Source organism: Barbus barbus, assembly GCF_936440315.1.
Source record: "Barbus barbus genome assembly, chromosome: 2".
Taxonomy (NCBI): domain Eukaryota; kingdom Metazoa; phylum Chordata; class Actinopteri; order Cypriniformes; family Cyprinidae; genus Barbus; species Barbus barbus.
Window position 1 is genome coordinate 39,856,049 of NC_136730.1, and position 27,790 is coordinate 39,883,838.

General features: G+C 36.2%; 2 protein-coding genes across 2 annotated transcripts in view; both read left to right on the forward strand.

Annotated features, from left to right (window-relative positions):
- Positions 1–729: 729 nt before the first annotated feature.
- On the forward strand, positions 730–5,061 carry bola3 (bolA family member 3). Its single transcript, XM_079444167.1, has 4 exons — positions 730–892; positions 1,021–1,150; positions 1,231–1,319; positions 4,359–5,061. Exons 1-4 carry the CDS (start codon positions 842–844, stop codon positions 4,422–4,424), a joined length of 336 nt encoding a protein of 111 aa, XP_079300293.1. The 5' UTR covers positions 730–841; the 3' UTR covers positions 4,425–5,061.
- A 5,669-nt stretch (positions 5,062–10,730) lies between these two features.
- Positions 10,731–27,790, forward strand: part of LOC306888392 (synaptic vesicle membrane protein VAT-1 homolog-like) — a 34,634-nt gene continuing 17,574 nt past the window's right edge. Inside the window, exons 1-7 of the mRNA XM_079446646.1 lie at positions 10,731–11,014; positions 11,617–11,746; positions 12,625–12,840; positions 13,097–13,239; positions 15,170–15,273; positions 18,075–18,130; positions 18,235–18,429. Of these exons, the coding sequence (XP_079302772.1) occupies positions 10,806–11,014; positions 11,617–11,746; positions 12,625–12,840; positions 13,097–13,239; positions 15,170–15,273; positions 18,075–18,130; positions 18,235–18,429 (1,053 nt within the window). The 5' untranslated portion in view covers positions 10,731–10,805. The remainder of the gene's footprint in view (positions 11,015–11,616; positions 11,747–12,624; positions 12,841–13,096; positions 13,240–15,169; positions 15,274–18,074; positions 18,131–18,234; positions 18,430–27,790) is intronic.

Sequence of the window (27,790 nt, forward strand, 5' to 3'; positions counted from 1 at the left end):
ATTGTTTGACAGCACTATTTTGTTTTTTTTCTGTATTTTTTTAAACAGCCATAGGGGCATCTAGTGGTTAAACCATGGCATTACAATATTATTTTTCTGGCCACCAAAGTAAACGCTTCTAATTTGCCTTTTTAAAAACGTTTTCGCTATTTTAACCGTAAATACTAAGCTAATTTTAATATAAATAAAAGGCATATTAGAAAAATGTCTCTTTATCATTACCCAGAATAACATGCTGTTGTAAAGCGAAATCTGCGTAGTTTTTAATACACAATGCACATTATTTGTTAATAATTACTAGAAATAATAATTAATTTTCTGCTTTTTCCAAGCACTCAAAGCGCTCAACACTGTCAGGGTCCACCATTATTATTATTATTCAAACATATTTGACCGCGTAGCGGCGAGATCAAAGCATGTCAACTCGGCTCTCATAATTAGTGAAATTTCAAAGATAATTTTGCCATCATGTATGTGTTTTATGAAATTCTTTCTCCTGATGAACATAAAATATATATTTAAAAAACAAAAGGGGCCTGTTATCTGATTCAAAGATACTAAAAATGAGATTTCAATCACATTTTCACCACCATTTCACAATGTACGATGAAATCTGATCGCCTTCCTGAATGTGAATCTTTTTAGAGAACCGATTCAAACGATTCGAATCAATAGAACGATTCAAAACCTCCACTAAGATCATTAATCGTTTGATCACCAGGAGGCGCCAGAAACGAGGTCCTGAAGGTGGTGACGACATATTCCTGAGACAGGCGCTGGAATTAAACACGACACGACTTTGCCAAGTGTATTTTCGGCTTAATATTTGTATTATACTTTGATGAACTGCTTCTGCACCAGAATGTCTGTGCTCAGAGCCATCAGATGCAGCGTAAATGCTCTTTCTTTATCTCAGCGCGTGTGTTTTTGACAGTTGCATGCGTTAATAACGCGACAGGGTTGTTTGTGAATGGTGTAAAGTTAGTTGCATTCAGTTGACATGTCTCTCTGTGTGTTTAGCCTCTAATGTTGTGTAGAAATCTAATCGCGCGGTCTTCATCCAGTCTGACTGATGGAGAGACGCGAATCGCACAGGTTTTGAAGGAGAAGTTTCCTCACGCGTCATCGCTCAAGGTTGTGGATATATCAGGTTAGTCCTGGCTCTGAATCAAGCTGAAGGTCTGAATGGTGTCTAAACAGTGTGCTGTAATGTATTTGTGTCCATCTCAGGAGGCTGTGGTGCAATGTACGAAATACACATCGAGTCTGATGAATTTAAAGGAAAGAGAACAGTACAGCAGCACCAGTTAGTCAATCAGGTATGTCAAATCCAACATCCATAATTATAATCAGTGTAATAGTGCAGTAAACTCTTCTATTAGTTTTCACTTAAATGGTCATGTGGTTTATTAAAAGCACAAACATTACATAGGTCCTGAAAGCTGTATGCATAATAGTTATTGAAAATCAGAAAAAATGCTGTTGAATTAATATCACTGAACAAGAGTGATGTAAAGCAGCACAGCCTTAGTATTGAAGCATGACTGTGAGTAGTTTTTACACAACAGTTCAGTAAAAATGAAGTTAAAGAGATAGTCTGTTACATAATTTTGCAGGACACAGAAGAATAATTTTAAAAGATTGTTTTGTTTTTACAATGAAAGTCAATAGGGTTCCATCATTTTGTGTTCTGCAGAAGAAAGTCATACAGGTTTAAAATTACACAAGTGTGCCAAAATATAGCCTTGTAGTTCCCTTTCTCTCTCACCATCGAGTTCCATAAAAAGCCAAAGCCACATAAGGACCGGGACATAGTATTTTGAAAAAAAAAAAAAAGCTTCCTCTCCTCTTTCCTTTTCTTTTCATCCCAGCTATCCAAACAGGATGCATTAATAATTAGTTTTGTTTATCTGATTTTTTTAGTTTTAATATTAGCAGTGCTGTGGCTTTTTTCACAAAGCTGATTTCAGTGATTGAAAGCGGATTTTTTTTTTTTTTTTTTTGAAGATGGATTGGTTTTTAGTATGAAACACGTTCTGGGTAAGAGATTTCAAACCAAATCACAGACACACACATATATATGTATATGAAGAGTTCATTTGCAAAAACAGATAACTCCATTTTAACAGTTCTCAGAAATCATGTTTTTCTTTATGCATTCCAATTAATCTCAATCAAACTGCAGTTGGGTTATTTTGACTAGGTTAAAAAATAACTGTTTTTGCAAATAAACTCTTCATATATATTATATATATACACGCATACATATACAGTCCCCTCCGTAAGTATTGGAACAGTAAAGACAAAATTGCTCTGTTGGCTGTGGAGTCAAGACATTTGCAAATATGATTAAAAGATGAATATGAGACAAAACTACAGAATGTCACATTTTATTATTAGCCGCTTCAACACATACATGTTTTACCAAATAAAAAGAACAGCACTTTTAGAGTTAATCCCACTCATTGATGTGAGCATAAGTATTGGGACAGTTGAACATAAGGCAGATATAAAAGATTAAAAGCTATTATTTAGTTGCAGATCCCTTGCACACAATCACAGCAGTGAGTCTGTGACCCATAGACATCACCAGACTCTTGGTCTCATCCTTTGAAATACTTTTCCCAGCCTTTAATGAAGCCAATTCCAATTGTTGCTTGTTTTGGGGAGTTTCTGCCTTTACTCTCCTCTTCAGCTGGTGAAATTCATGTTCAATCGGATTTAAATCTGGAGACTTGGGAAATCTAAGACTTTCCATTTCTTTGCCGTTATAAATTCCTTGACTGAACTGGCAGGGTGTTTTGGGTCATTGTCCTGATGCAATATGAAGCACTTCCCAATGAATCTGGTGGCATTTTCTTGAATATTGGTAGGCAAGATGGCTTTGTACCCTTCCAAATTCATTCTGCTACTGTCATCATACATTAAGTCATCAGTAAAGTTGAGAGGGCCTGTTCCAGAGACAGCCATGCATGCCCATGCCATGACAACACCTCCACCATGCTTTACAGATGAGGCTGTATGCTTGGGATCATTTGCAGTTCCCTTTTTTTCTCCACCTTTTTGCTTTCCCATCACTTAGATAAAGGTTCATCTTTGTCTCATCGGTCCATAAACACAGTTCCAAAACTCTTCTGGTTCACCTTTGTGCTTTTCTACAAACTCTAATCTTGCCTTTCTATTGTTGGTGCTGGTCAGAGGTTTGCATCTTGCTGTGTAGCATCTGCAATTCTGTGTCAAAGTCTCCTGAGGACAGTAGATTGTCAGAGCATCACCCCAGCTTTCTGGAAGTTGTTGGTGATTTTACAGACATGTCTTTTAGGGTTAATTTTCACAGCTTTTATGATTTGTCTGTCATCAACTACTGTTGTTTTCTCAGCCGATCAGGTCGTTGTTGGTTGCTGGTGTCGCTGGTGGTTTCCAAACTCTTGATTTCTCCATGCTCTTTATTTTTGCTAGAGCTCTAACTGACTTCCTCTTTTCTTTTAGCATCCAAATTGCTTGCTTTTCTCTCAAAGTCAGCTCCCTCATCTTCATCCTGGTTTGTGTGTGTCATCATCGAATGCAAGATTCAGAATACAGAAGTAATGGATATAACTGATACGACACATTCCCTGCTTTTAATATCTGAAGAATTAATGCAACAGGACACAGCTGATCACTGAAAGACCTGTGAGGCAACTGATCCAATACTTATGCTCACATCAGATAGAGGGATGATACTCTAAAAGTGCTGATCTTCTTAGCTGGTAAAACATCTATGTGTTGAATCACCCAATAATAAAATGTGACATTCTGTAGTTTTGTCTCATATTCATGTGTTTACTGTTCCATTACTTTTGGAGGGCACTGTACATGCATACATACCTACATAAATACACATATATATATATATATATAAGCTTTAGAACATACAAAACATAACATTTAAAATGTTTAAGCTTTTGTGTGAACTTATAAAAATTAAGTTAATTCAGTTGATTCGCATGAATATAGTCACATATTTTCATTCATTTACCTTCTCAAACTTTCGTTTTACCTTCTTAAAAATGCGTTCAAATTCTTGACATTTTTCATAACAATCTCTTAGCCTTCAACAGAGAAGTGAATTCCATAAACTCTGGATCAAACCTGTGTGAATCAAATGAACCTGATCTGAACTGGATTGGATCTGTTTGGTTTTGTCAACTCTAATCCTACTCTTGAGTTTGTTCAATCAGCTTTGTGTAACAGGCCACTTATCATTTGTCTGGCTAATTCATCACAGTAGTTATTGCATTAGTTATGAGATCACAATATGCATGTCATTTAAAATAGTATTCAGTGTAAATTATAATCTATGGTTTGTTGTTCAACAGGCTCTCAAAGATGAGATTAAAGCCATGCACGGTCTACGCATATTCACTGATGTACCTAAAAAGTAGGATCTGCTCAGCGTCATTCTCACATCACGTCAGTCTGCTGTCTCGCTACGATATTATAATCACACACCTCAGTCTGTCTCTCTTTATAAAGTAAATTATGCAGTGTTATAACAGTGGCAGCGGAGTAATTTACAGATGTCATGAATAAACGATGTACAGTTATAAAAAGATGCATATGGTTCACAGATGCTGTAATGCGCACAAAATAAAATAACTTTTTTTTTTTGCCTGTTAATTAGAGTGTGAAAAAATGTAAATGAGAGTGTGCAAGGCATGTGGATGGGTTGAATCTTCAGTCATTGTTCAGTAGTTTATTGATCCAGTTTGTGTACAATCACACTTGAAGTTGCTTTGTCAGTTGTCTGATTTATTTTCTGTTCTGTCATTAGGTCAGTTGATCCATTAAATTATATCACATCCTTTCCCCTTGTGTGGCAGAAGATTGGTTGTATTCTAGGATTATTATTTAATATGGAATTTCTTCACTGCTTGTATTTTTTTTAAATGACCAAATGCACGGGTAGGTTCCACAGAAATAATTTTCACCACTAAATGTCATTTTTGTGGTTTTTAACACAAAGCATTTCACCAGTCGTATTTTCAATTGTATTGCCAATTTAATACAGTGTTAAATTATAGAGAACTACTTTATAAATCTTTCTTCTTCTCAAGTATTAGTTTCTTATGTAGGCTATTACCAGTTTTACGGTATTGTAGCTAATTTGGATCCCGTATGTGACAAATAATGATGTTCTGCTTTCCAGTGTGGATAAAAGCATTCAATCAGATTCATTAGCGAATCGGTTCGTTCGGACAATTCGTCTTAGTGGTTCAAAATGTTTAAATCGATATGCCAGAAGTCAAGATTTCTTCATAGGTTCCATGTGGGCCCCATACAGGCTGTAAATGTGGGCCCCATACGGGCTGTAAATATGGGTCCTACATGGGTTTGTCCATGGGTTCCATGTGGGCTCCATACAGGCTGTAAATATGGGTCCTACATGGGTTTGTCCATGGGTTCCATGTGGGCCCCATACAGGCTAAATATGGGTCCTACATGGGTTTGTCCATGGGTTCCATGTGGGCCCCATACAGGCTGTAAATATGGGCCCTACATGGGTTTGTCCATGAGGGCCCCATACGGGCTGTAAATATGGGCCCTACATGGGTTTGTCCATGGGTTCCATGTGGGCCCCATACAGGCTAAATATGGACCCTACATGGGTTTGTCCATGGGTTCCATGTGGGCCCCATACAGGCTGTAAATATGGGCCCTACATGGGTTTGTCCATGGGTTCCATGTGGGCCCCATACAGGCTGAAAATATGGGCCCTACATGGGTTTGTCCATGGGTTCCATGTGGGCCCCATACAGGCTGAAAATATGGGCCCTACATGGGTTTGTCCATGGGTTCCATGTGGGCCCCATACAGGCTGTAAATATGGACCCTACATGGGTTTGTCCATGGGTTCCATGTGGGCCCCATACAGGCTGTAAATATGGACCCTACATGGGTTTGTCCATGAGGGCCCCATACAGGCTGTAAATATGGGCCCTACATGAGTTTGTCCATGAGGGCCCCATACGGGCTGTAAATATGGGCCCTACATGGGTTTGTCCATGGGTTCCATGTGGGCCCCATACAGGCTAAATATGGACCCTACATGGGTTTGTCCATGGGTTCCATGTGGGCCCCATACAGGCTGTAAATATGGGCCCTACATGGGTTTGTCCATGGGTTCCATGTGGGCCCCATACAGGCTGAAAATATGGGCCCTACATGGGTTTGTCCATGGGTTCCATGTGGGCCCCATACAGGCTGAAAATATGGGCCCTACATGGGTTTGTCCATGGGTTCCATGTGGGCCCCATACAGGCTGTAAATATGGGCTCTACATGGGTTTGTCCATGGGTTCCATGTGGGCCCCATACAGGCTGAAAATATGGGCCCTACATGGGTTTGTCCATGGGTTCCATGTGGGCCCCAGCTGAATTAGCCCATATGAATCTCATATGGGGCCTGACTGGGGCTAATGTGGGGCCCAACTGGGCAACACATATAAGACCCATATTGGTCCCACTTATGAAGCACATGTGGGCAGGGACGGATTATGACGCAGAGGTGCCCTGGGCACGGACTGATTATGTGCCCCCCTCAATTGAAATTGTTCATTTTTCTTAAATTCAAATAGCAATGGATTCTATTTACATTAAGTGCAAATAGCTATAGATTATATTTACACTGTTAAAACAGCAGGATTTTCTGCTATTTATACTACTTGTTGCAAAATAGTGGCAATTATCTGCACTTCAGTATTGTATTACATTATAAAATGGTATGCAATAATAACGTATTGTTCAAATTATAATTTTAATTCAGATTATTAAATGGATGCCACCTTATTGATACAATAAAGCCCTCGCTACACCTACCCTAACCCTACCCGATACTTTTTCAACTTTTTGGTTATTTCTTAACTTTTTATTAAAAATAAATGCCTTTACGATGTGATATGAGATTTGAAAAGGGGGGGAAAAAAGCGGGTTCGATTGCGTCAAAAAGATCACAGTATGCGCTTAACCATCTGTGCCACTGGAGCTGTTGGTTCCTGGCAGTTTTTTATAATCTTGACAGTCCCAATCACACGTTGGTGGGTGGAATTATTGTAAATAGTCTGCCAAAAGCTGGGCTATTTGCACTAAGTGTAAATAGACACTCCGTTTACATTATCAAAGAACATTATCATTGACTTAGCTAGAATTAAAGCACTCTCAAAAACTCCCATTAATCACTGAAGTTGCTTACATAGTGAAATTAATATCTTGCTTACATCGTTGGCACTTCTGCACTTTGTTGTTTCTGATGAGAGAAATCGGCAGAGAGCAGAATTCATTCAGGGAGCGCGCACTGAACAAAACAGCTGTCTCTTATTGGCCATTGTACTCATAAGCTCAACAGAATCACATGTGATTGATTATAATGCGCAGTATTTCGGCAGTGCCCATTAATCTGTCCCTGCATGTGGGATATACTAGGGACCATTATGGGTACTAGACTGGGCCCACATAGTGTATATGAATGTTTTGATTATTTTTTTATTTTTTTAGGCATCTCTCCTGGACAGTATAATTATAAACACGTATTTATTATATTAATAAAAGCAACATCAGTATTTCAGTTACGTAAATGTCAGTTTTCTGCATGAACATTCCACTGTTTATTAATCTACAAACTCACAAAACATGGAAGTGTGCAATTTGAAAAATCATACATTAAAATGTTGTACAGGTTCAATATATTACTTATCATTTTCTGACACTTTTTAAAATACTTTTCAGGTTTTTATAAAATGTTGAACATTAACATTTTGATAAACCAACAGGGTCATACGATCTCAACAACTGGTCTTATGTAAAAAAAAAAAAAAGTCGTGACGTATTGTCAAGTATGGTGACCCATACTCGAAATTGGTGCTCTGCGTTTAACCCATCCAAGTGCACACACACAGCAGTGAGTAGTGAACAAATCCACACACACACACACCCATGGACAACACACACACACACCGTGAACACACACCCGGAGCAGTGGGCAGCCATGCTGCAGCGCCCGGGGAGCAATTGGGGGTTCGGTGCCTTGCTCAAGGGCACCTCAGTCGTGGTATTGAGGGTGGAGAGAGCGCTGGACATTCCCCCCCCTACAATTCCTGCCGGCCGGGGGCTCGAACTCGCAACCTTTCGATTACTAGTCCGACTCTCTAACCATTAGGCCACGACTTCCCCAACTAATCTTAATGAACTAATCTTACATAACATAAAAATTGACAGTTAAAAGCTTAATTCGCCCAAAAATAAAAATTATTTCGTCATTTGCTCAACCTCATGTCACTCCAAACCCATAAGAAATTAATTCAGAACACAATTATTAAAATAAATCCATATGAATCGATTTAATACAAATATTCTGAAGAGACATGATCACATTACATGATAAACAGATTTAGATTCAGCTTTTAAACATTGATCATTGAATTTATAAGAAGTTAAATGGCACTTGCATGAGAACAAACTTCATTGGCTCTCACATGTCAAGCAAGGAGCCTTGACTTACCGTTTATGAAAACTGAATGCTGTAATCATTGTCCGCTGATCAGTGTTTATATGTGCACAAAAGCATAAATTATATCTGTTCATATAAAGTGTCTCTTCAGAAGACTTAGTTTAAACAGCTCAATTCAAATGGATTTATTGTATGATCTTTTTAAGAACATTTAAAAGTGTCAGTTTTGGGATTAGACTTTTAATGGAGTGCAAGAAATCTCTAAAAATATCATCGGTTGTGTTCCAGAGATGAATGAAATGGGTTTGGAACAAATAAATGAGGGAGAGTAAATTATGGCAGAATATTCACATTTGGGTGAACTATCCCTTTAAGAAACATCAGTGCTCTTCTAAATTTGACACAAAGAATAAACACAAAAACAAACTCACCTGAACTTACAGTATAATAATAAAATATATTCTGTCTCAAAAACTACACCATTTAGAAACACACAAACTGATAACACTCCTGGAGACAGTCTTTCTCTAATCTCTTTCCACTCGTCTCTGGTCCCAGTAAACCATTTGGAGCCTTTTCTGCCTCCTGCTTCACATCATTAATCGTAGTGTTCTTCCTCAGCCCACCTATAAAAGCATAAGTTTAGATCAGAGGTCTTCAACTCTGCTCCTGGGGACCCACTCTCCTGGAAAGTTTATTTCCAACCGGCTTCAGCACACCTGCCTGCAATTTTCAAGCAGTCTTGAGGAGCTTGATTGGCCGCTTCAGGTGTGTTTGATTAGGGTTGTAGCTAAACTCTTCAATTACAATTTAAAATAATGTTTTTTTTGTTTTAATATTCTTTATATTTATTTCTGTGATGCAAAGCTGGATTTTGATCAGCCATTACTCCAGTCTTAAGTGTCACATCATTCTAATGTGCTCATTTGATATTTGGTTATTGTCAGTGTTGGAAACAATTGTGCTGCTTAATATTTTTATTTTTTGGCTACAACCACAAAATACAACAGGAAAGCATAAAATCAACACAAATTGGCTATACGACTTGATAAATGTCAAGAAAATGACCTCAATTTTAAACCTCAGAGATGTATTTAAGTGTTACGCCCCCCCAAATGCATAGATACAATTATTTTAAAGGTCATTTAAACTGTAAAAACAAAGTTTCCCATGCTTGAAAACACATTAACAAAGACATGTTTAGAAAATCTGCATTTGCCTGCATAAGAAACTGTATCCTTGCGCCGAGGTGGGAATGAACATTTTAAATCTTTTACATTTTAAATATCTGCTTATTTTCAACAGAGATCTATGAAATTATGTGGATAAATTCGAAACGAAATGCTGAATGCATCAGAACTACTTTGTCAAGCGGAAGGTGTTATCAGAGACGAGATAATGTTGAGCGTGTAGCTCCCATGTGAGACCCATATCAATTCTGGAATTTGTGCTTGTCCCTGCTAAAATGTGTAGGCTACAGTAAAAGAAAACAAATACTTTTTGATAAATGCATAAGCAGGCTAACATTGTAATATTGATAATTCAAACAAAATGACACATCAGAATAGAAAATAATGCATTTTCATTTAAAAAGTAGTTATATTGATCAGATCCATAAAATCTATATTCTTTGTTAAAACGTGACTATTAACCAAAAAATTTAAGGTATAAGGATGCATTTTAAGTGTGAAATAATTTTACCCACATAGATCCCATATATGGGACCCACATTGTGAAACGCACATGGGACCCACATAAATTCCCCATTTTCAGCCCAAGCCCACATAGATCCCATAAAGGTCCCATATGTTCAAACCTATGGGACCCACATAAATTACCCATTTTCAGCCCATGCCCACATAGATCCCATAAAGATCCCACATGTTCAAACCTATATGGGACCCACATTGTGAAATGCACATGGGACCCACATAAATTCCCCATTTTTAGCCTATGCCCACATGGAACCCATGCTGCCCGGGTATAACCTAAGTTATATGGGGCCCACATATCAGTGTTGGCTGGGTCGACTCACTTGAACTGCTTAAAAGTGTTTACCGAAGACTATTTTACTTCATAATTTTTTTTTTTTTTTTTTTGGAGGGGATAACTGTTTAGCATTTTATTTTCGAAAAAGTGTCGTACATTCTAAAACTCCAGTGATTCACAAAGGTGCGAATCGTTTCGAATGAACGGTTCAAATGAACCACTCGTTCAAGATTCGAACATCGCTAGTGAATGGTGCGGCAGGAGCAGCAAAGAGAGCGCAGTCTCCAGGAGGGCTTCGGCAGAGCGTTAAGCTGTTCACATCATCTTCAGACATGGCAAAGGAAGGGACTGAGATTGCTGAAGAGACCGAGCAAATGATGGACCAGAAGGAGCCGGATAATCCCGTTTGTGCGGTTGTAGATTCAAAAGAAATGCGGGCTGTGGTGCTGACGGGCTTTGGTGGTCTAAACAAACTCAAAGTCACCAAGAAACCAATGCCAGAGCCTCAAGAAGGAGAAGTCAAAATTCGCGTGAAAGCATGGTAAATATTTAATCTTAAATAGTCATTTATTTATTATTTTTTAACATGCGTAATGGCTATGATGTGGCAGATCCGCGCGACTGGCAACAGCAGCAACATGTTGCCGCAAGAAGAACAGGTGTCTCCATAATATCCATATCAGTCATTTTATGTAGCATTCAAAACAGTTCATGATACCAATGTTGGTGGTTTTGGAGGTTAGATGCTAATGTGAATAAATCCGTGCCTGATTCTTCTGAGCTCACTGCACTGCAGAGATTTCACCATATGCTGTCAAAGGATATACTTTTTAATGTGTACTTTGGGTTATGACTATTAAAATTATAGAAACAAAACATTTAACAGTTCTGTGTCACATTTAGGAATAATATTCGCTAGCAGATCCTCATCTGGTTGGTTCTAGATGTGCTTGGGGCATTTAAACTTTAGTAATATCATGTAAATATGTCAAAAATCACGCCTTGTAAAACTATACAATTATTGTGTATTATGAACTTGATAAAATTAGTAGTATTTCAGAATACTTTCTGATTTATGATTGAAATTAATTAGAATTAAGTAACCTATTATCTACATTTTGACATCGACATTTAATTTTACAGTGGGCTGAACTTTCTTGATCTAATGGTGCGTCAAGGAAATATTGATAATCCTCCAAAAACGCCTCTTGTGCCTGGATTTGAGTGTTCTGGGATTGTAGAGTCAGTGGGAGAAAACACCAAAGGCTTTGAGGTATGTGCAGAAATGTTGTTAATGTTGATATGTTTCATAAAAATAAACTGACAAAAATGTCCAGTATTTATATGCTTCCAATATCGCTCCTTTCAGTCTGGTACTGAATTTGCTTTATAGAGTTTGAAGGAATACTTCACCCATATATGAAAGTTTCCATCCAAGATGTAGATGAGTTTCTTCATTGGGCCCCTTGCTCACAAGATCTATTGAAGTGAATGGGTGCCGTCAGAATGAGACCTGATAAAAAACATCACAAGTAATCCACACGACTCCAGACCACCAGTTAACGCCTTGTAAAGCAGAAAGCTCTGTTTTTCTAGTGTTTTAACTATAAACCGTTGCTTCGGGCCAAGATAATTAAGGCCATATTCCTTTAAAAACAAATTCTCCAGTGAAAAAGTCCTTCCCCTGTTGTCCTCTCACACCATATTTGTTTAGAACTGTTTTGGGCTGATTATGCTTGTAGACAGGGCTTGATCTTTGAATATTTCTACACTTCTCACTTTATCAGAAGATACAACCTTTTCTCTGGAGAAAGCAATATAATGGAATAGAGGATGTGTATTTTAGATGTAAGCAAGGTTTGGAAGTAAAAATGTTTTAATGATGAATTTGTTTATTACAAACACACAGCTTTTCACTTCACGAGGTGATAATTTATGAGCTGGAGCAATGTTTGTGGACTCTCATTCTGACGGCACCCATTCACTGCAGAGGATCCATTAGTGAGCAAGTGATGTAAGGATAAATTTCTCCAAATCTGTTTCAATGAAAACATAAACTCATCTTGGATGGCCTGAGGTTTCGTAAATTGTAAGCATATTCTTATTTTTGGATGAACTATTCCTTTAAGGATATGTTTTGCCTCCTTTCAGATAGGTGACAGAGTGATGGCCTTTGTAAACTACAGTGCTTGGGCAGAGGTTGTGTGCACACCGTTGGATTTCGTGCATAAGATCCCAGACGACATGACATTCCCAGAGGCGGCTGCCTTCTCTATGAACTTTGTGGCTGCCTACATGATGCTGTTTGAAGTGGCCAATCTCCGGGAGGGGATGTCTGTATTAGTTCACTCCGCAGGAGGTGCGGTGGTAAGTCTGTTGCTTTGAGGGAAAGGTTTAGTAAAGAAACTTTGAAGTCGTAGATATTAAAGTTATGTTTATCTTAGCTTATAGAAAAATGGACATAAACGCATGATCTGATCCCATACTGATATTCAGCTTTCCATGTTTAACAAATGAAACTCAGAACAGCTTCATTATTTGGCTTTGGGTGGAATATGATCAAAATCAGCTCTAGAAACCGTTAACCACATTTTGTTCCGTTTCTCCTCTTTTTCCATATTAGGGTCAAGCAGTCGCTCAACTTTGTTCTACTGTCCCGAATGTTACTGTCTTTGGGACCGCCTCGCCCTTCAAACACGAAGCCATAAAGCATTCGGTCACTCATCTGTTTGACAGAAACATCGACTACGTTCCAGAAGTTAAGAAGTAAGTACAAACGCTGTTGTAGTCGTCACATGAAAGTAAACGAGCATAGAGAAACGGCATTGGTTAGATGATGAGAACATAAAAATGAGTCATACTGGGAGGCCAGTGCAAGTCTGAGAAGGCAGACGTCACCAGTTCTTCCTCTAGAACCTGCGTGGCTCCAGTCCCCATGGCAACACCCAGCAGATGGGAAAGTAGTGTGTTGTAGTATGGGGAGGGGCACCTGTACGTCCTTCTGATCAACCACACAAAGCTAGAAAATGTGCAGCAACCGACTCATTCAGAGCCAACCGCAACATTATTTTGCAGGAGACTGAAGGGATGGTGTCTAAAAATTCCAATAGGGGGTCTAATTTGTTAATTTTGGTTTCCTTCACAAAAGAAAAAAGAAAAAAAGTATTGTAGCAAGACCATGGTGCAGTAATGTTAAAAGTGTTATGTTAATTCTAAAATACAAAACAAAAACAACAACATTGTTTTATGCCTTGAATGGTAGTACTTGATTTTTGGTGCATGCTTGCGTTCAAATAAAGCCAGAAAATGTGCAGCAACTGATTCATTCAGAGCCAACTGCAACAAAACCATAATTTTATAGAAGATTTAATTGATGTTTCTAATAGTTTCCTTAGTGGATCTCATTTGTAGAAGGATCTCAGTTTCCCTCACAAAAAAAAAAAAAAGTATTGATGAAGATCATTGTTCAGAAATGGTAAGAAATATCGTGGTACTTCTAAAATACAAAACAACAATGACAGCGTGATATTATTGGTTTATGTCTAGAATGATAGCACTTGGTACTTTTTGTTAGTGTTATTCTAACAAAATATATCTTTAATTGAAGTGATTTGATCTTAATTCATGTTTATGTTCAGACTATGCTAGAAAATGTGCAGCAGCTGACTCATTCAAAGCCAACTGCATCAAATTGGTGGATTTGATTTGTAAAGCATATTTTGTCTATTTTGTTTTTATTGGTTTCCCTTACAAAAAAAAAAAAATACAAATAAACATATTATAGCAAGACCATTTTGCAGAAATGGTAAAAATACCCTGCAATGCATGGTGCAGAAATGGAAAAAAAAAAAAAAACTGTAATTTTACAATTTAGTGATGGTAATTGTAATACAGTAGTTCTAGTATACATGTCAGTGTCTAGAATGGTAGTACTTGATGCTTTTTGTTACTTTTATTCTAACAAAATATATATTTTAATGACGTGATTTGCTCTTGGTGTATATTTATGTTAGAACAAAGCCAGAAAAGTGCAGGAATTACTCAGTAGTTTTGAGAAATTGTTATTATTTTGTAGATTCCTATGGTGGATCTCATTTTTTAAAGCATATTTTGTCCATTATTAATGGTTTTCTTTACAAACAAGAACATTGTACAGTGATGGTAAAAATACCAAGGTAACTCTAAAAATACAAAACAACAACATATTAGTACCTTGGTTTAAAACTATTGTAGTACTTGGTACTTTTTGTTAGTGTTATTCTTTCAAAATAGGTTGTATTGAAGTGATTTGATCCTGGTGCACGTTTATGTTCAAACTAATTCATGTAAATTGAGTATGAGAGAGGAGATTAGGACTCTTTTCATCTCTGTGGTTCCACATTCCTCTCAGGATCAGGGGCAAAGCAAAATTAAATTGGTCTCAAGTTGGTCTCTCTTCCACAATAGGCAGGACCCCAGGCATCACAAGACCTCCTAATGGTTAAGCCTTGCAGGCGGTCCAAGAACCATGAAGTCAGGAATGCATTAGAGCTCATGTTTCTAAAGACATGCCTCTCAATCCTTATCAGCGGAGACACTGAAAAATATTCGATTTTAGGGCATTATTAATATTCCAAATTTTCAGAGGCCCCGATTTAAGCAAGCTACCAGTGCTTAGAGCAGCAATATGGTTAATGATGTCTCTTTTCTCCTGCAGGATATCTCCAGATGGAGTAGATATTGTACTGGACTGTTTGTGTGGAGAGAACACAGGAAAAGGCCTAACTCTGCTCAAACCCATGGGAACTTACATCCTGTATGGTTGGTACAAACAGATGAAGAGCATAACACTGAATTTAATTAAACATTTCAATGTTGGGAAATAAAAATGCATCCAAAAGGAAAATTCTGTCATCATTAACCAGTAATACTTTCCGTCTTCTGTGGAACACAAAATGTGATAATTTGAAGAATGTTTTTGCAGTTCTTTTCCTTATGAGAAACATTTAGCCACCGGAAGCTGTAAAGCATTAGAAAGGAAAAAAAAATGTGCTACAAAAGATGTTCCGTTGTGAAAAAGGAAGTACATTTTAGCATACTTTTCAAAAGAGGACATTTGAGGGAAGTAGTATACATTAAAGGAATATACTTATGAATGTAATGTTTTTGGACACTTAACTGCATGTTATTTAAAATGAAATGACAATTTATTTTAGTGACAATTTATATTAAATTCAATTAGTTGAAATGTAGAGCGCTTTTTTGACCCACTTAAGTAGAAAGCAATTACAAGTTGTAGTTTCTTATAGAAAACTGAAATATTCTAATGTCATTTCTATTCATGTAATTGCTATTGAAACTTGTATGTCATGTATTTAAATACATTTGTTATGATGAAATTACAATTCACTACATTTAAAATATATTAACTTTAAATGGAATATTGAATAACACACTACAGTTAAAATTATACTTTTTCACGTACTTTAGTATGCTATTCAACACATCTAAATAATTATACTTCTAAAACAATTATTTATATTGTAATTTAAAATACATTTAATCTAACATTATTACAAATTAGACATTAATTTGACATTATTACAAAGTGCATTTTTAAAAGCCTATTTAAGTGTGTTAGAAAACATAGCATACTCTTGTGCCTGACACTTAAGTTACCTTATACTTCATCAATGTTATTATCTGCAAGTACAGTATTTTAAAAGTATATTTGTTTTAGATTTTAAGTACACAACAAGTGGATATGACCAATGATGACAGAACTTAATTTTTAGTAACTTTTTTAGATTTTAAGTACACAACAAGTGGACATGACCAATGATGACAGAACTTAATTTTTAGTAACTTTTTTAGATTTTAAGTACACAACAAGTGGACATGACCAATGATGACAGAACTTAATTTTTAGTAACTTTTTTAGATTTTAAGTACACAACAAGTGGACATGACCAATGATGACAGAACTTAATTTTTAGTAACTTTTTTAGATTTTAAGTACACAACAAGTGGACATGACCAATGATGACAGAACTTAATTTTTAGTAACTTTTTTTAGATTTTAAGTACACAACAAGTGGACATGACCAATGATGACAGAACGTAATTTTTAGTAACTTTTTTTAGATTTTAAGTACACAACAAGTGGACATGACCAATGATGACAGAACTTAATTTTTAGTAACTTTTTTAGATTTTAAGTACACAACAAGTGGACATGACCAATGATGACAGAACTTAATTTTTAGTAACTTTTTTTAGATTTTAAGTACACAACAAGTGGACATGACCAATGATGACAGAACGTAATTTTTAGTAACTTTTTTTAGATTTTAAGTACACAACAAGTGGACATGACCAATGATGACAGAACTTAATTTTTAGTAACTTTTTTAGATTTTTAAGTACACAACAAGTGGACATGACCAATGATGACAGAACTTAATTTTTAGTAACTTTTTTAGATTTTTAAGTACACAACAAGTGGACATGACCAATGATGACAGAACGTAATTTTTAGTAACTTTTTTAGATTTTAAGTACACAACAAGTGGACATGACCAATGATGACAGAACTTAATTTTTAGTAACTTTTTTAGATTTTAAGTACACAACAAGTGGACATGACCAATGATGACAGAACTTAATTTTTAGTAACTTTTTTAGCTTTTAAGATGTCATTCCCCATGAGTAGGAAATATCCAAAAGGTTAATTTGTGACCTCTTGACCCTCATTTAAAAGCAGTCACTAGACACACAAGGTGTCACATTCTAGGTGGCTAACAGCAAATTGAGGTTAATCACAAAATTCACAAAAAAGATAATGCCTGCCACTTTAATTACTTCAATTCCCTTAGCTTACTGGTCCATTAGGAATATTTAATTAGGAGGGACACCACAGAGCAGAGATAATGTAAAATTTTGGTTTAAGAACACATTACTGCCAAATGAATGAATCGGTCATCATAATTCTGGATGGAGCTTATTAATAAGAGAGCCATTTGGCATTGCTGTAATAGTGCCATGTTTTATTGCTTCATATGCCAAGATTGTACTTTGTATCTTTCAACATTTTATGTCCATTAAAAATGGAATGAGTAATTTCTGAGCCACTTGTACGTGCAAAATTGATAATTGTTTTTAAACATGTTTTCTGATTACCCCCATCTGCCATTGGTTAAGTTAAAGCTTGATAGACTGGTTGAACCAATAGTGTTGTATCAGGATTGTTGGGATGCTCAAACAGTGTTTTGAGTGTTTCACAGAGACACAGTTTTACACTGTTAAATGCATTTTATACTAGTAGTCTGCTGTGCTGTTATGAAGATCTCATTGATTTACATTACAAGCTGTCGGAATTTCATCTTACTATTTGGCCATAAAAATGTCATCAACCGCACTACATTTTTGCTCAGTTTGGGCCTATGAATAAAACTGAAGTGTTTTTCTTCCTGAAGTATGAGCTCCATAATTCTCCTATATCATACTATATGAGCCATAGAAGTCTGGTGTATCAAATATGATACTCAACAAAAAGCACATGTGCAAAATCTTCAGAAAAATATATAGAGTATTAAAATATATCTTTGTGAACATATTTCCAGGTTCATCAAACATGGTGACAGGAGAGACAAAAAGTTTCTTCAGTCTTGCTAAATCTGTAAGTAGAGTTTGATATCTATTTTCCATAACATCTTAAGTGTTGAGCCATAATGAATTTTGGTGGTCAGTTATCATTGTTAAAAACAGCTCTTTGTCTCACAGTGGTGGCAGGTTGAGAAGGTGAACCCTATCAAACTCTATGAGGAGAATAAAGTCATAGCCGGATTCTCGCTCCTGAACCTCCTCTTCAAGCAGGGGGGGTGCAACCAAGTCAAGACAGCGGTGCAAAAACTTCTTTCCCTTTACGACCAAAAGAAGATCAAGCCTGTTGTTGATTCCTTATGGGCGCTTGAGGAGGTAAGAGACAGCGCTTTCAAAAGCAATCAAATTTTCTTCCAACTTATGACATATATAAACATATCGTACTCATGCACCCCACCAGTCAGATGTTTGGACTAATTAAGATTTGCTAAAGTTTTTGATAGGAGTCTCTTATGCTCACTTTGGCTGCATTTATTTGATCCAAAATACAAAAAGAAAATTGTTATTATTATTATAACTTAAAATTATAATACATTATTGCATATTCTACTTTAGGATTCTTTTGATAAATAGACAGTACAATAGAACAACATTTATTTCGAATTATAAATCTTTTGTAACAATATATCTAAATCGTATGTTACATTCTTGCTGTATAAAAGTATTCAATGCTTTTCTTTCTTTCTTTTTTTAATCTTACCCCAAAATTTGAAATGGTGTATCCTGGTACCCACTAAAATATTAAGCAGTGAAAACTGTTTTCTACATTTATAATCGCACCGAATCAGCATATTGTAATTATTTCTGAAGGATCATGTGATTATTGAAGGCTGGAGCAATGATGCTGAAAATTCAGCTTTGCATCACAGGAATAAATTAGATTTTAAAATATATTCAAATTGAAAACAGTTCTTTTAAATTGTAAAAGTATTTTAAAATATTACTGAGTTATAATAAATACAGCCTTGTGAGCATAAGAGACAGTAACATAAAAAACATTGCACAAATTGCAATGCGCGCATATTTTACTTTTAGATCTGAAAATCATAATTTTTACTCATTTCAATGCAAAGAAGTTAGCCAATCATAACATTACATAACAGTATTTACACAGAAGCCTTAAAGGTGCAGTGGTGGATACAAAAATTGACAATTTCTAAGGTTCAGAACAAAAACGGGTCGTGGGAAAAAAAAAAAAAAAAGTTTTTAGATCACGGAACCTCATGAAAAGTAAAAAAATATACAATAGGATCTCTATGAAATCTATAGATATATCGAAATATTTGTAAATCTGCAAATTGCATTCACAACCCATCTTCCATTTTAATGTGATGAAGTTTAGTCAGTTTTGACTTTAATTTCATTGATCAATTCAACACAGTGACTCATTTTATATTTAGAGTTTGATTCACTTTCTTTGTGCTTGGCTTGTCAGTGTGATTTCACTTCAGATTTCTGTCATCAGTCAAGCAATAAATTTTCTTCCTCTAAATCCCTGAAAATTGATTTCCCTAAAGCCCTTTGAAAGATTGGTTTTTAAAAGCAAGACGCATGGCAACCTCCCTTCCTGCATGCAATCAGCTGCTGTCTCAGACCATCAGATGACAGGTGGGCAGTCCGGCCCTGGTGCATCTTTTTGCTTTGATTACGGCTGGTGTATGTCGTTCTGTTCTTCCTACACAGTCAGACAGCCCTCCCTCTGTGAAACCCAACAGAGCAGTACAGTCTGCAGCCAAACCTGCCTGTGTTTTACAGAGCTGTGTGTGATACGCTATGGTGCGTTCACACCAGACGAAAATGAAGCGTTAAGCGCGAGTGATTTACATTTTAAGTCAATGCAAAGACGCGAATAGACATCCTGCGGCGCGAATTGAGCGTTTCGGGCGCTTGACGTGCGTAACCAGAGTTTAAAAATCTGAACTTTGGCGGATATTCGTGCCGCGTTCAGGAGCAGTAAAGACTTTTAAATTGTTACAAAAAATGTAAATTTCCAATAAATGCTGGTCTTTTGAACTTTCTGAAACCTGAAAATGTATCATGGCTTCCACAAAAAATGTAACCACTAAAGCAGCACCTAGTGGCAAAGAATGAATTTGCATTTTCATTCAGACAAAGAAGTGGGCAAGCAATATGCTAATGTTGCATGTTGACTTCAACATGAAACAGCTTGGGATTCCTTTTAAAAAAGACTCGTTTCAGTGATTCAGTGTCGACTCTTTCTTTTGAGAGACTAACTTTAAGGTGCACTTTAAGATTTAAAACTTTGCAGGATGCTTTCATTCACTCAGAGTTGTGTTACACACTGCATGAAAGGTCATTTTCAAAAATCCATAATAGGGGCACTTTAATCTTTTTTTTTTACGGAAATATATTGATCAACTGATTAGTCTTTAACTGAACACTCAAAGAAATTATATTTGTTTCTTGTGTTAAAAATGTAATATTTAAATTCCCAGCATAGTCCTCGACCTCTCACAGTCCATTTGAAATCTTGAATTGAAGCTGCCAGCAAAAGTATTAACAGGGTCCAAAATGAACACTCGGGAAAGTGCCAACTGCAAGAAAGAAAAAAAGGGTTTTGGTGAGTAAATCTAATTAAGTCAGTCACCACAGAGAATTAAAGCCTGTCTTGCTTTGGAATGAGACCGATTCACTTACATAATTTTGATCAAATTAAAGCATGAAGGATTAAGGCCCGTTCACACAAAGCACGATAAAGATAACGATATTGGCGTCCACACCAGCGAACGATATCGTCTGTTTATTCTAAGCGCACGTGCGTCTGCCGCTTTAAATTCTTGAGCACATTATAGCAAGATGGATTCTGATTGGCTGTCAGTGTTTTTATCATCAGCTGAAAAAAAAACGTTCTGGAAGCGATTCCGACGATATTGTTTCTCTGTACCTTTATCGTTATAGTTGTAGTGTGGACGCTGCTATTCTTTACTACTAAGAATGATTTTTAGTGAAAGTGAAAGTGAAGTGACATACAGCCAAGTATGGTGACCCATACTCGGAGTTTGTGCTCTGCATTTAACCCATCCAACGTGCACACACACAGCAGTGAACACACACCCGGAGCCATTTATATTGCGGCGCCCGGGGAGCAGTTGGGGGTTCGGTGCCTTGCTCAAGGGCACCTCAGTCGTGGTATTGAGGGTGGAGAGAGCGCTGGACATTCACTCCCCCCACCTACAATCCCTGCCGGCCCGAGACTCGAACCCGCAACCTTTGGATTACGAGTTGACTCTCTAACCATTAGGCCACGACTTCCCCAACTATATCTTTATCGTTATCGTGCTTGGTGTGAACCGATCTTAAGAATTGAGTTTTAGTGATTACATTTTCTTAATGCAGCTGCTGGTAGCATTTTTCATTCATGTTATATACGTAAAAGATAAAATAGACATACAATTTATAATCAGAGGACATGATACTTTAGACTGCAGAAGAACAATATCCAAAAATAAATAATAATAATAATAGTTTTGTCCCTATTTTGTGTCTTTAACTAGTGTGATTATTGTGTTGTAAAACACAATGCTGTTGAGGAGGAATAAGGTTAGAGGTTTATGTGTGGGTTAAGGGTTAGGGGAAGGGTCAACAGTGTAATTATAGGTCTATTTACAGAAATGAATGGATGTAATTACAGCACATGCAGATATTTTTGATATTTAAAACATATATTACTTATAATTGGTTGCTTATAGAACAGTTGTATAAACTTGAACATCGACATTCACAGTTGAATTGTACTGTTGAATTTGCAAAGACACTATTTAAGCTTATTGACACATTATTTTCCTTTTTTGATATTGTGCAGTGCTTTGACACAATTTGCATTATAAAAAGCGCTATATAAATAAAGGTGACATGACTTGACTTGAATTTGCTTTTTTTTTAGGACTGTGGCTGAATCACAGCCACGCACATATTCTGAACAACAATACTGTTCCTCGTGTGAAATTTTGTTATGCTAGGCTGAACTAGCATATAATAATATAATACAGTAAGCTTTAATAGCTGTCATCTGCATGACTTGCTGCGTACTGTGATTCACTCTCTCACACATTTCTACCAGTTTTTCCCTGCAGCTGGTTGAGTGCAGTGTTTATATCACACTGATTGATTGCGTCAATCGAGAGCATGTGTCAGACTTTGTTGTCTTTTTGTGTGTATAATCAAATTGAGTTCTTGTGTTTTCCTACCTGGCTTTTTTTTTGGGGGGGGGGGGGGGGTTGCTGGTTGTTATCACAAGAATGCATCATTGACAAATTTTTAGAGTGCTGTGCTGGAGTCAGCATCACACCTGCACAGGAAAGACTATTTTATAAGATATGACTACAGGCTTGATTAGTTTTGTGTCAAAATATCAAAGGTATGGTTTCATACAACAATATAATATAATATTCTATTTCTCTCATAATACAAAAACATGGAAAAGTAACATAACTTTATATCCGAAATAAGTAGGCCTACCCAACAAGCAGGCACCATCCAGAATTGAATCGAAACTTACAATCTGACGAAACAGAATTTAATTTTGAACAAATAAAGTTAATTGAAATTCATATAAATGCATATATATGAGGGTAATTAATTAGAAAAGGAAAGTTCAAATTTTGAAGATTTTCAAATTTAAAAATTTAAATGGAGACTTAAATTCTCTGAAAAAAAAAATCTTATTATATATTAAATAATTAGGACTCATTTGGGGCTCTTGCCTTGTCACGATTCAGTTGCATGCCGAATCATTCATTAAGCACACATCAATGAAAATGTAAAAAGTTGTTTGTAGTTTTGAGCTTGTTGTGTGAGTATGGGGAAATAATCGTGTTCTTCTAAATGTTAATTCTAAACAATCAAAAGCTCATTATGCAGGACACACCTGTAATTCTGTTTGTCAGCTGTGATCTTTTGGAGAGACTTCAAAGCAGCGTACGGGTAACATTAGCATGTCCAGCTGGCGCAGATGCAGAGAATGTTCATTTGTGCAAGGCATGCTACTCTGACATCATATTTCATCAAATATTGATGCTCACACCATTGAACTGTAAGCCTTAAACTTGGAAAAAAATATTTTTCTGAAAAATTAAAAAAAATGTCCCCCTAACTATGGAAGCCCAATTTGGCCACTGAATAAAAAATATGAAAAGGTAATTCCGAGTTTTTCCCTCACAATTTTTTTCTCTGAATTGTGAGATATAAACTCGCAGTTGCAAATTATGAAGTCTAATTCTGAGGGGGGAAAAAGACTGATATGTTTCATAATTGCGAGTTTGTATCTCACAATTCTGACTTAAAGGGGTCCTATTATGCTCTTTTACAAAGTCTTGATTTTGTTTTGGGTGTGTACTAGAACATGCTCTCACGATTGGTGGTTCAAAAAACACATTTTTCACATAATTTACATTATTACAATACCTCTCTTCCCAGCCTGGCACAAACGGCTCGATTAGTTCTAGTGGGCTGCTTGGTGATGTCACAACACCCGGAAAAAAGTCTGTAGTCCAAACGAGCCGTTCGTTGTAGTTCTAGAAAAGGGATTTTTTCAAAACAAAATATATCCCTTTGGAGTGGACTTTGAGATTCGTAACTTTGTAGATCTTTTTTTATGCACAAACATACACACTACACACTGACTAAACTTCAAAAGTGAAAAAGCATAATAGGACCCCTTTAATGACTCGCATTTGCATGAGAAGTAGTCACAATTGTGAGATATAAATTTGCAATTCTGAGAACATATCAGTCTTTTCCCCCCTCAGAATTAGACTTTATAATTTGCAATTGCGAGTTTAGATTAAATCAATTTAAAGATTAAATTGACAACGCACCGACAGGCAAGACAGAGCAGGCTACTTTACGTATGAAACAAAGTTTCAGCTTTTTCCTTTTTTTTTTTTTTTTTTTTAAGAAATTCAAACAATAAATATCGTTTTGTGGCTCTTTAATGTGTTGTGACAGATCGCTGCAGCGCCTCAGATTAAGCGTCACGTACTGTAAACTGATCATCTCTTCCTCTTTACTAGTTATAGGATGAAATAAACATGAGTGAACATCTAAAGGTGTCTTCTCTCCTGACTGATTTGTTTGTCGGACAAAATTTGGTGTCATGATTGGTCAGATTGCCTGTCAATCAAACTCCCTGTGAAGGGTCATTTCTGAGAGAAAAAGTCTGAATTGTGAGATAAAATTCGCAATTACCTTTTTTTTCCAGTGGCGGAAACATGCTTCCATACCTAACCTTTTAATATGATTGAAAACTGTATCGAAAACTGTCTATCTGAGCTGTCTATCTTTTTAGAGGTTAGGCTGGTCTGTTACACTGTTAAAAATAAAGTTTTTTTTATTAGCATCTATGGTTCATGAAAACTTTTGACATCCATGGAAACTTTCCATTGCACAAAAGGTTGGAAAAAAGTGGGAAAAAAAGTTCTTTAGAGTTAAAAATGCTCTTTGCACTAAGGGAAAAATTTGTTATTTTAAAAAACTGTTCTCTAAAAGGTTCTTTAGTAATCCAAAAATTGTTCTTCTATAGCATCACTGTGAAAACCTCCTTTTGTAACCTTTATTTTTAAGAGTGTATGTTGATTTTAGAGGGATTTTGAGCACTTTTGAGACCAGCTGGATGACCACCCAAACTAGTTAAACACCAGGTTAGCCATACTGGGAGACCAGCTGAACACTAGCTTACTTAAAGGAATAGTTCACCCAAAAATGAAAATTTGCTGAAAATGAACTCGCCCTCATGCCATCCAAGATGTAGACCAGTTTTTCTTTATTGGAACAGATTTGGGTGCCGTCAGAATGAGAGTCCTAACAGCTGATAAAAACATCATCATAATCCGCAACCAGTGCTTGTTTGTAAGAAACAAAACCATCATTGTTTTTGTTTTTTTTATCTTCAAACCATCACTTCAGACTAACATACCATAATTATTCCCAAATAGTCCATCCCCTTTTGTTCTCTCACATTAAAATCCACCAACATATTTGTTTAGAGCGTTTTTGGATTAGTTTTCACTTGTAAATGGTGTTTGTTTTCTGCATATTTCTCTACTGATTCAGACCAGATGACTTTTTCAAAGGAGAAATCAATAATATGGTATTATAGAGAGCTCATATTTAGCTTATTTGAATTAAAGGGATAGTTCACACACAAATTTAAATTTTCAACATTTATTCACCGTTATGTTGTTCCAAACCTGTATGAATTACTTTCTTCTGTTGTACACAAAAGAAGATATTTTGTTGAATGTGGGTTAACAAACCTGTTGTGGTAGCCATTTGCTTCCATATTAGCCCCCCCACATACTATGGAAGTCAATGGGTACCAGCAACTGTTGGGTTACCAGCATTCTTCAGAAGATCTTCTTTTTTGTTTTACAGAAGAAAGAATCTCAAACTGGTTTGAAACAACTTGGAGGTGAGTAAATGTTGATATAATTAAATTTTTTTGGGTGTACTATCCCTTTAAAATCATCATCAAAATAGTTTATTACAAACACGCAGCTTTTTTGCTACATAAGATGTTAATTGATGGACTGGAGTGGTGTGGATTACTTGTGATGTTTTTATCAGCTGATCGGATTCTGACGGCACCCATTCATTGCAAAGAATTCATTGGTGAGCAAGTGATGTAATACTAAATCTCTCCAAATTGATGAAGAAATGATCTTGGATGGCATGAGGGTGACTACACTTTAAGCTCATTTTCATTTTTGAGTGAACTATTTCTTTGAACCGGTTTATGCTTTTGTGATCTTTATTTATACAAAGAACATTGTTATCGTGAATTATTGACTTTCCTTGCCTTCCATTCTGTCGCCACATGTCTTCTCTCTCAACAGTACTCTTGCAATAAAACGGCAAGAGCCTTTGGGTTTATTGAAAATGTTCTCTGTTGAATTCTAGCACTTTGCTCAAGCTTTTACTGCATGTCCTGTGCATTAGGCAGTACAGATGGCCGCTTTAAGGCTCAAAATGGGTGATTGTAGAGCAGTTAGATCCTTGTCAGCCAGTGTCAGGTGATTAGGAACGGCACAAAAGATACAACATGTGTGCCTCTAATCACAGACTGACACTTCCCACTTGATAATGAGAGAAAGAGAGAAGGATGGAAGGAGACAAAGCGAATGAAAAGAAGCAGTGGGAATGAAAATGAGGGAGGAGGAGGGGGGAAAGAAACAGCTTTGTAATGAGAAAAGAAGAAGAATAGAGAGGCAACAAATAAGTGACCTGAGGATGAGCACAGATGGCAAACCAGGAGCACCATACACCTATTTTTTTCAAAAGAGGCACCTGTGAGAGTTCATTTTATGGAAGGCAGCATCTTTGACATTTTTTACATTTAAAATCCATTGGCTGTAAAAATCTGAGGGGGCACGTGTCCTCAGTTTGAATGGGCCTGGTGCTTGTTCGGCAGACTGTAATGTTGTCAGCACGCAGCAGGAGGGACCAGAATCTCATTATGTGTTTACAGTTCAAGCTGCTGGCTCCCTTTCGGCATGATATGAAGATGGCTTTCCTGATGTGAAATCGAACATTAAAAACATTCAGAGCTCTTACCTGCCCGATATTCAATTTTTATTGACTTTTTCCTGACAAATTATACAGCTGACAATGCCCTGAAATGTGTGCCTGTGTTTTATCTGAATTTCATGTTTATTTAAATCTCCTGAAATAATGATATCAGATGATTTCTTTCTTCAGCAAGATTTTTATGGTTGAATGGTTTTTATGGTTCACCCCAAAGTCAGAAGAAAAAAAGAGATACATTTATAATATAAAAAAATAATATAATAATAATAGTATGTTTTCATTATTATTAATAATAATAATAATCCCCCCTCAACATGACAGTTCCTATGATAGTCATTTTTACAAGTACCAGTGTGACTATTAAAAAAAAAAAAAAAAAAACTTTTTGAATCATGTCCACTTTTTTTTTTTTTTTTTTTTACAGATTTGGCATGATTCACCCATGTGATCACACTAATTCAGAGATTCTTCACAATTTTCAAGCATCCATTTATTCTTTTCTAAAACTTTCTAGTCTTTTCCAATCATGTCCAACATTGTTTGTTCACATAGCAATTGTCACAAAAGTCATCAAGTTTTATACCGTTCCATTAAAATGTGTGTGTGTGTGTGTGTGTATATATAAAATGTGCATATATATAAAAATCAAAACTCTATTTTTTTTAAAGTCTAAAATGACCAAAGAGTGGCAAAATTATTTTCTTCTAATTATTTTCTTCTATTTTCTCCATGTTTTTGAAAGCTTTGGTGAGATTGGCCAATGTAATCACACTGAGACATTCTTCCTAATCAATTATTTCAAGCGCTCGTCTTTTTAGCCTTTTTGAATCCAGTCCACAATTCTTTATTTATTTACATAGCAATTGAAACAAAGTCACCAAGTTTTGTGCCATTCCAATGCAGTAAAAAAGTCTGTAAAATCAAAATGCACACTTTTTTTAAGTCCAAAATGAGACTACCAAAATGTTTAACCTTTTCAGATCATTGTCATGATTTTTTTGTGCATTCACAGATCAATTGCCACAAAAGTCACCAAGTTTCATACCATTCTGAAGTTAAAAGGAATGAATGGATGAATGAATGAAATGCAATTTTTTTATCTAAAATGACCGAACAGCACCAGGCTTTGTTT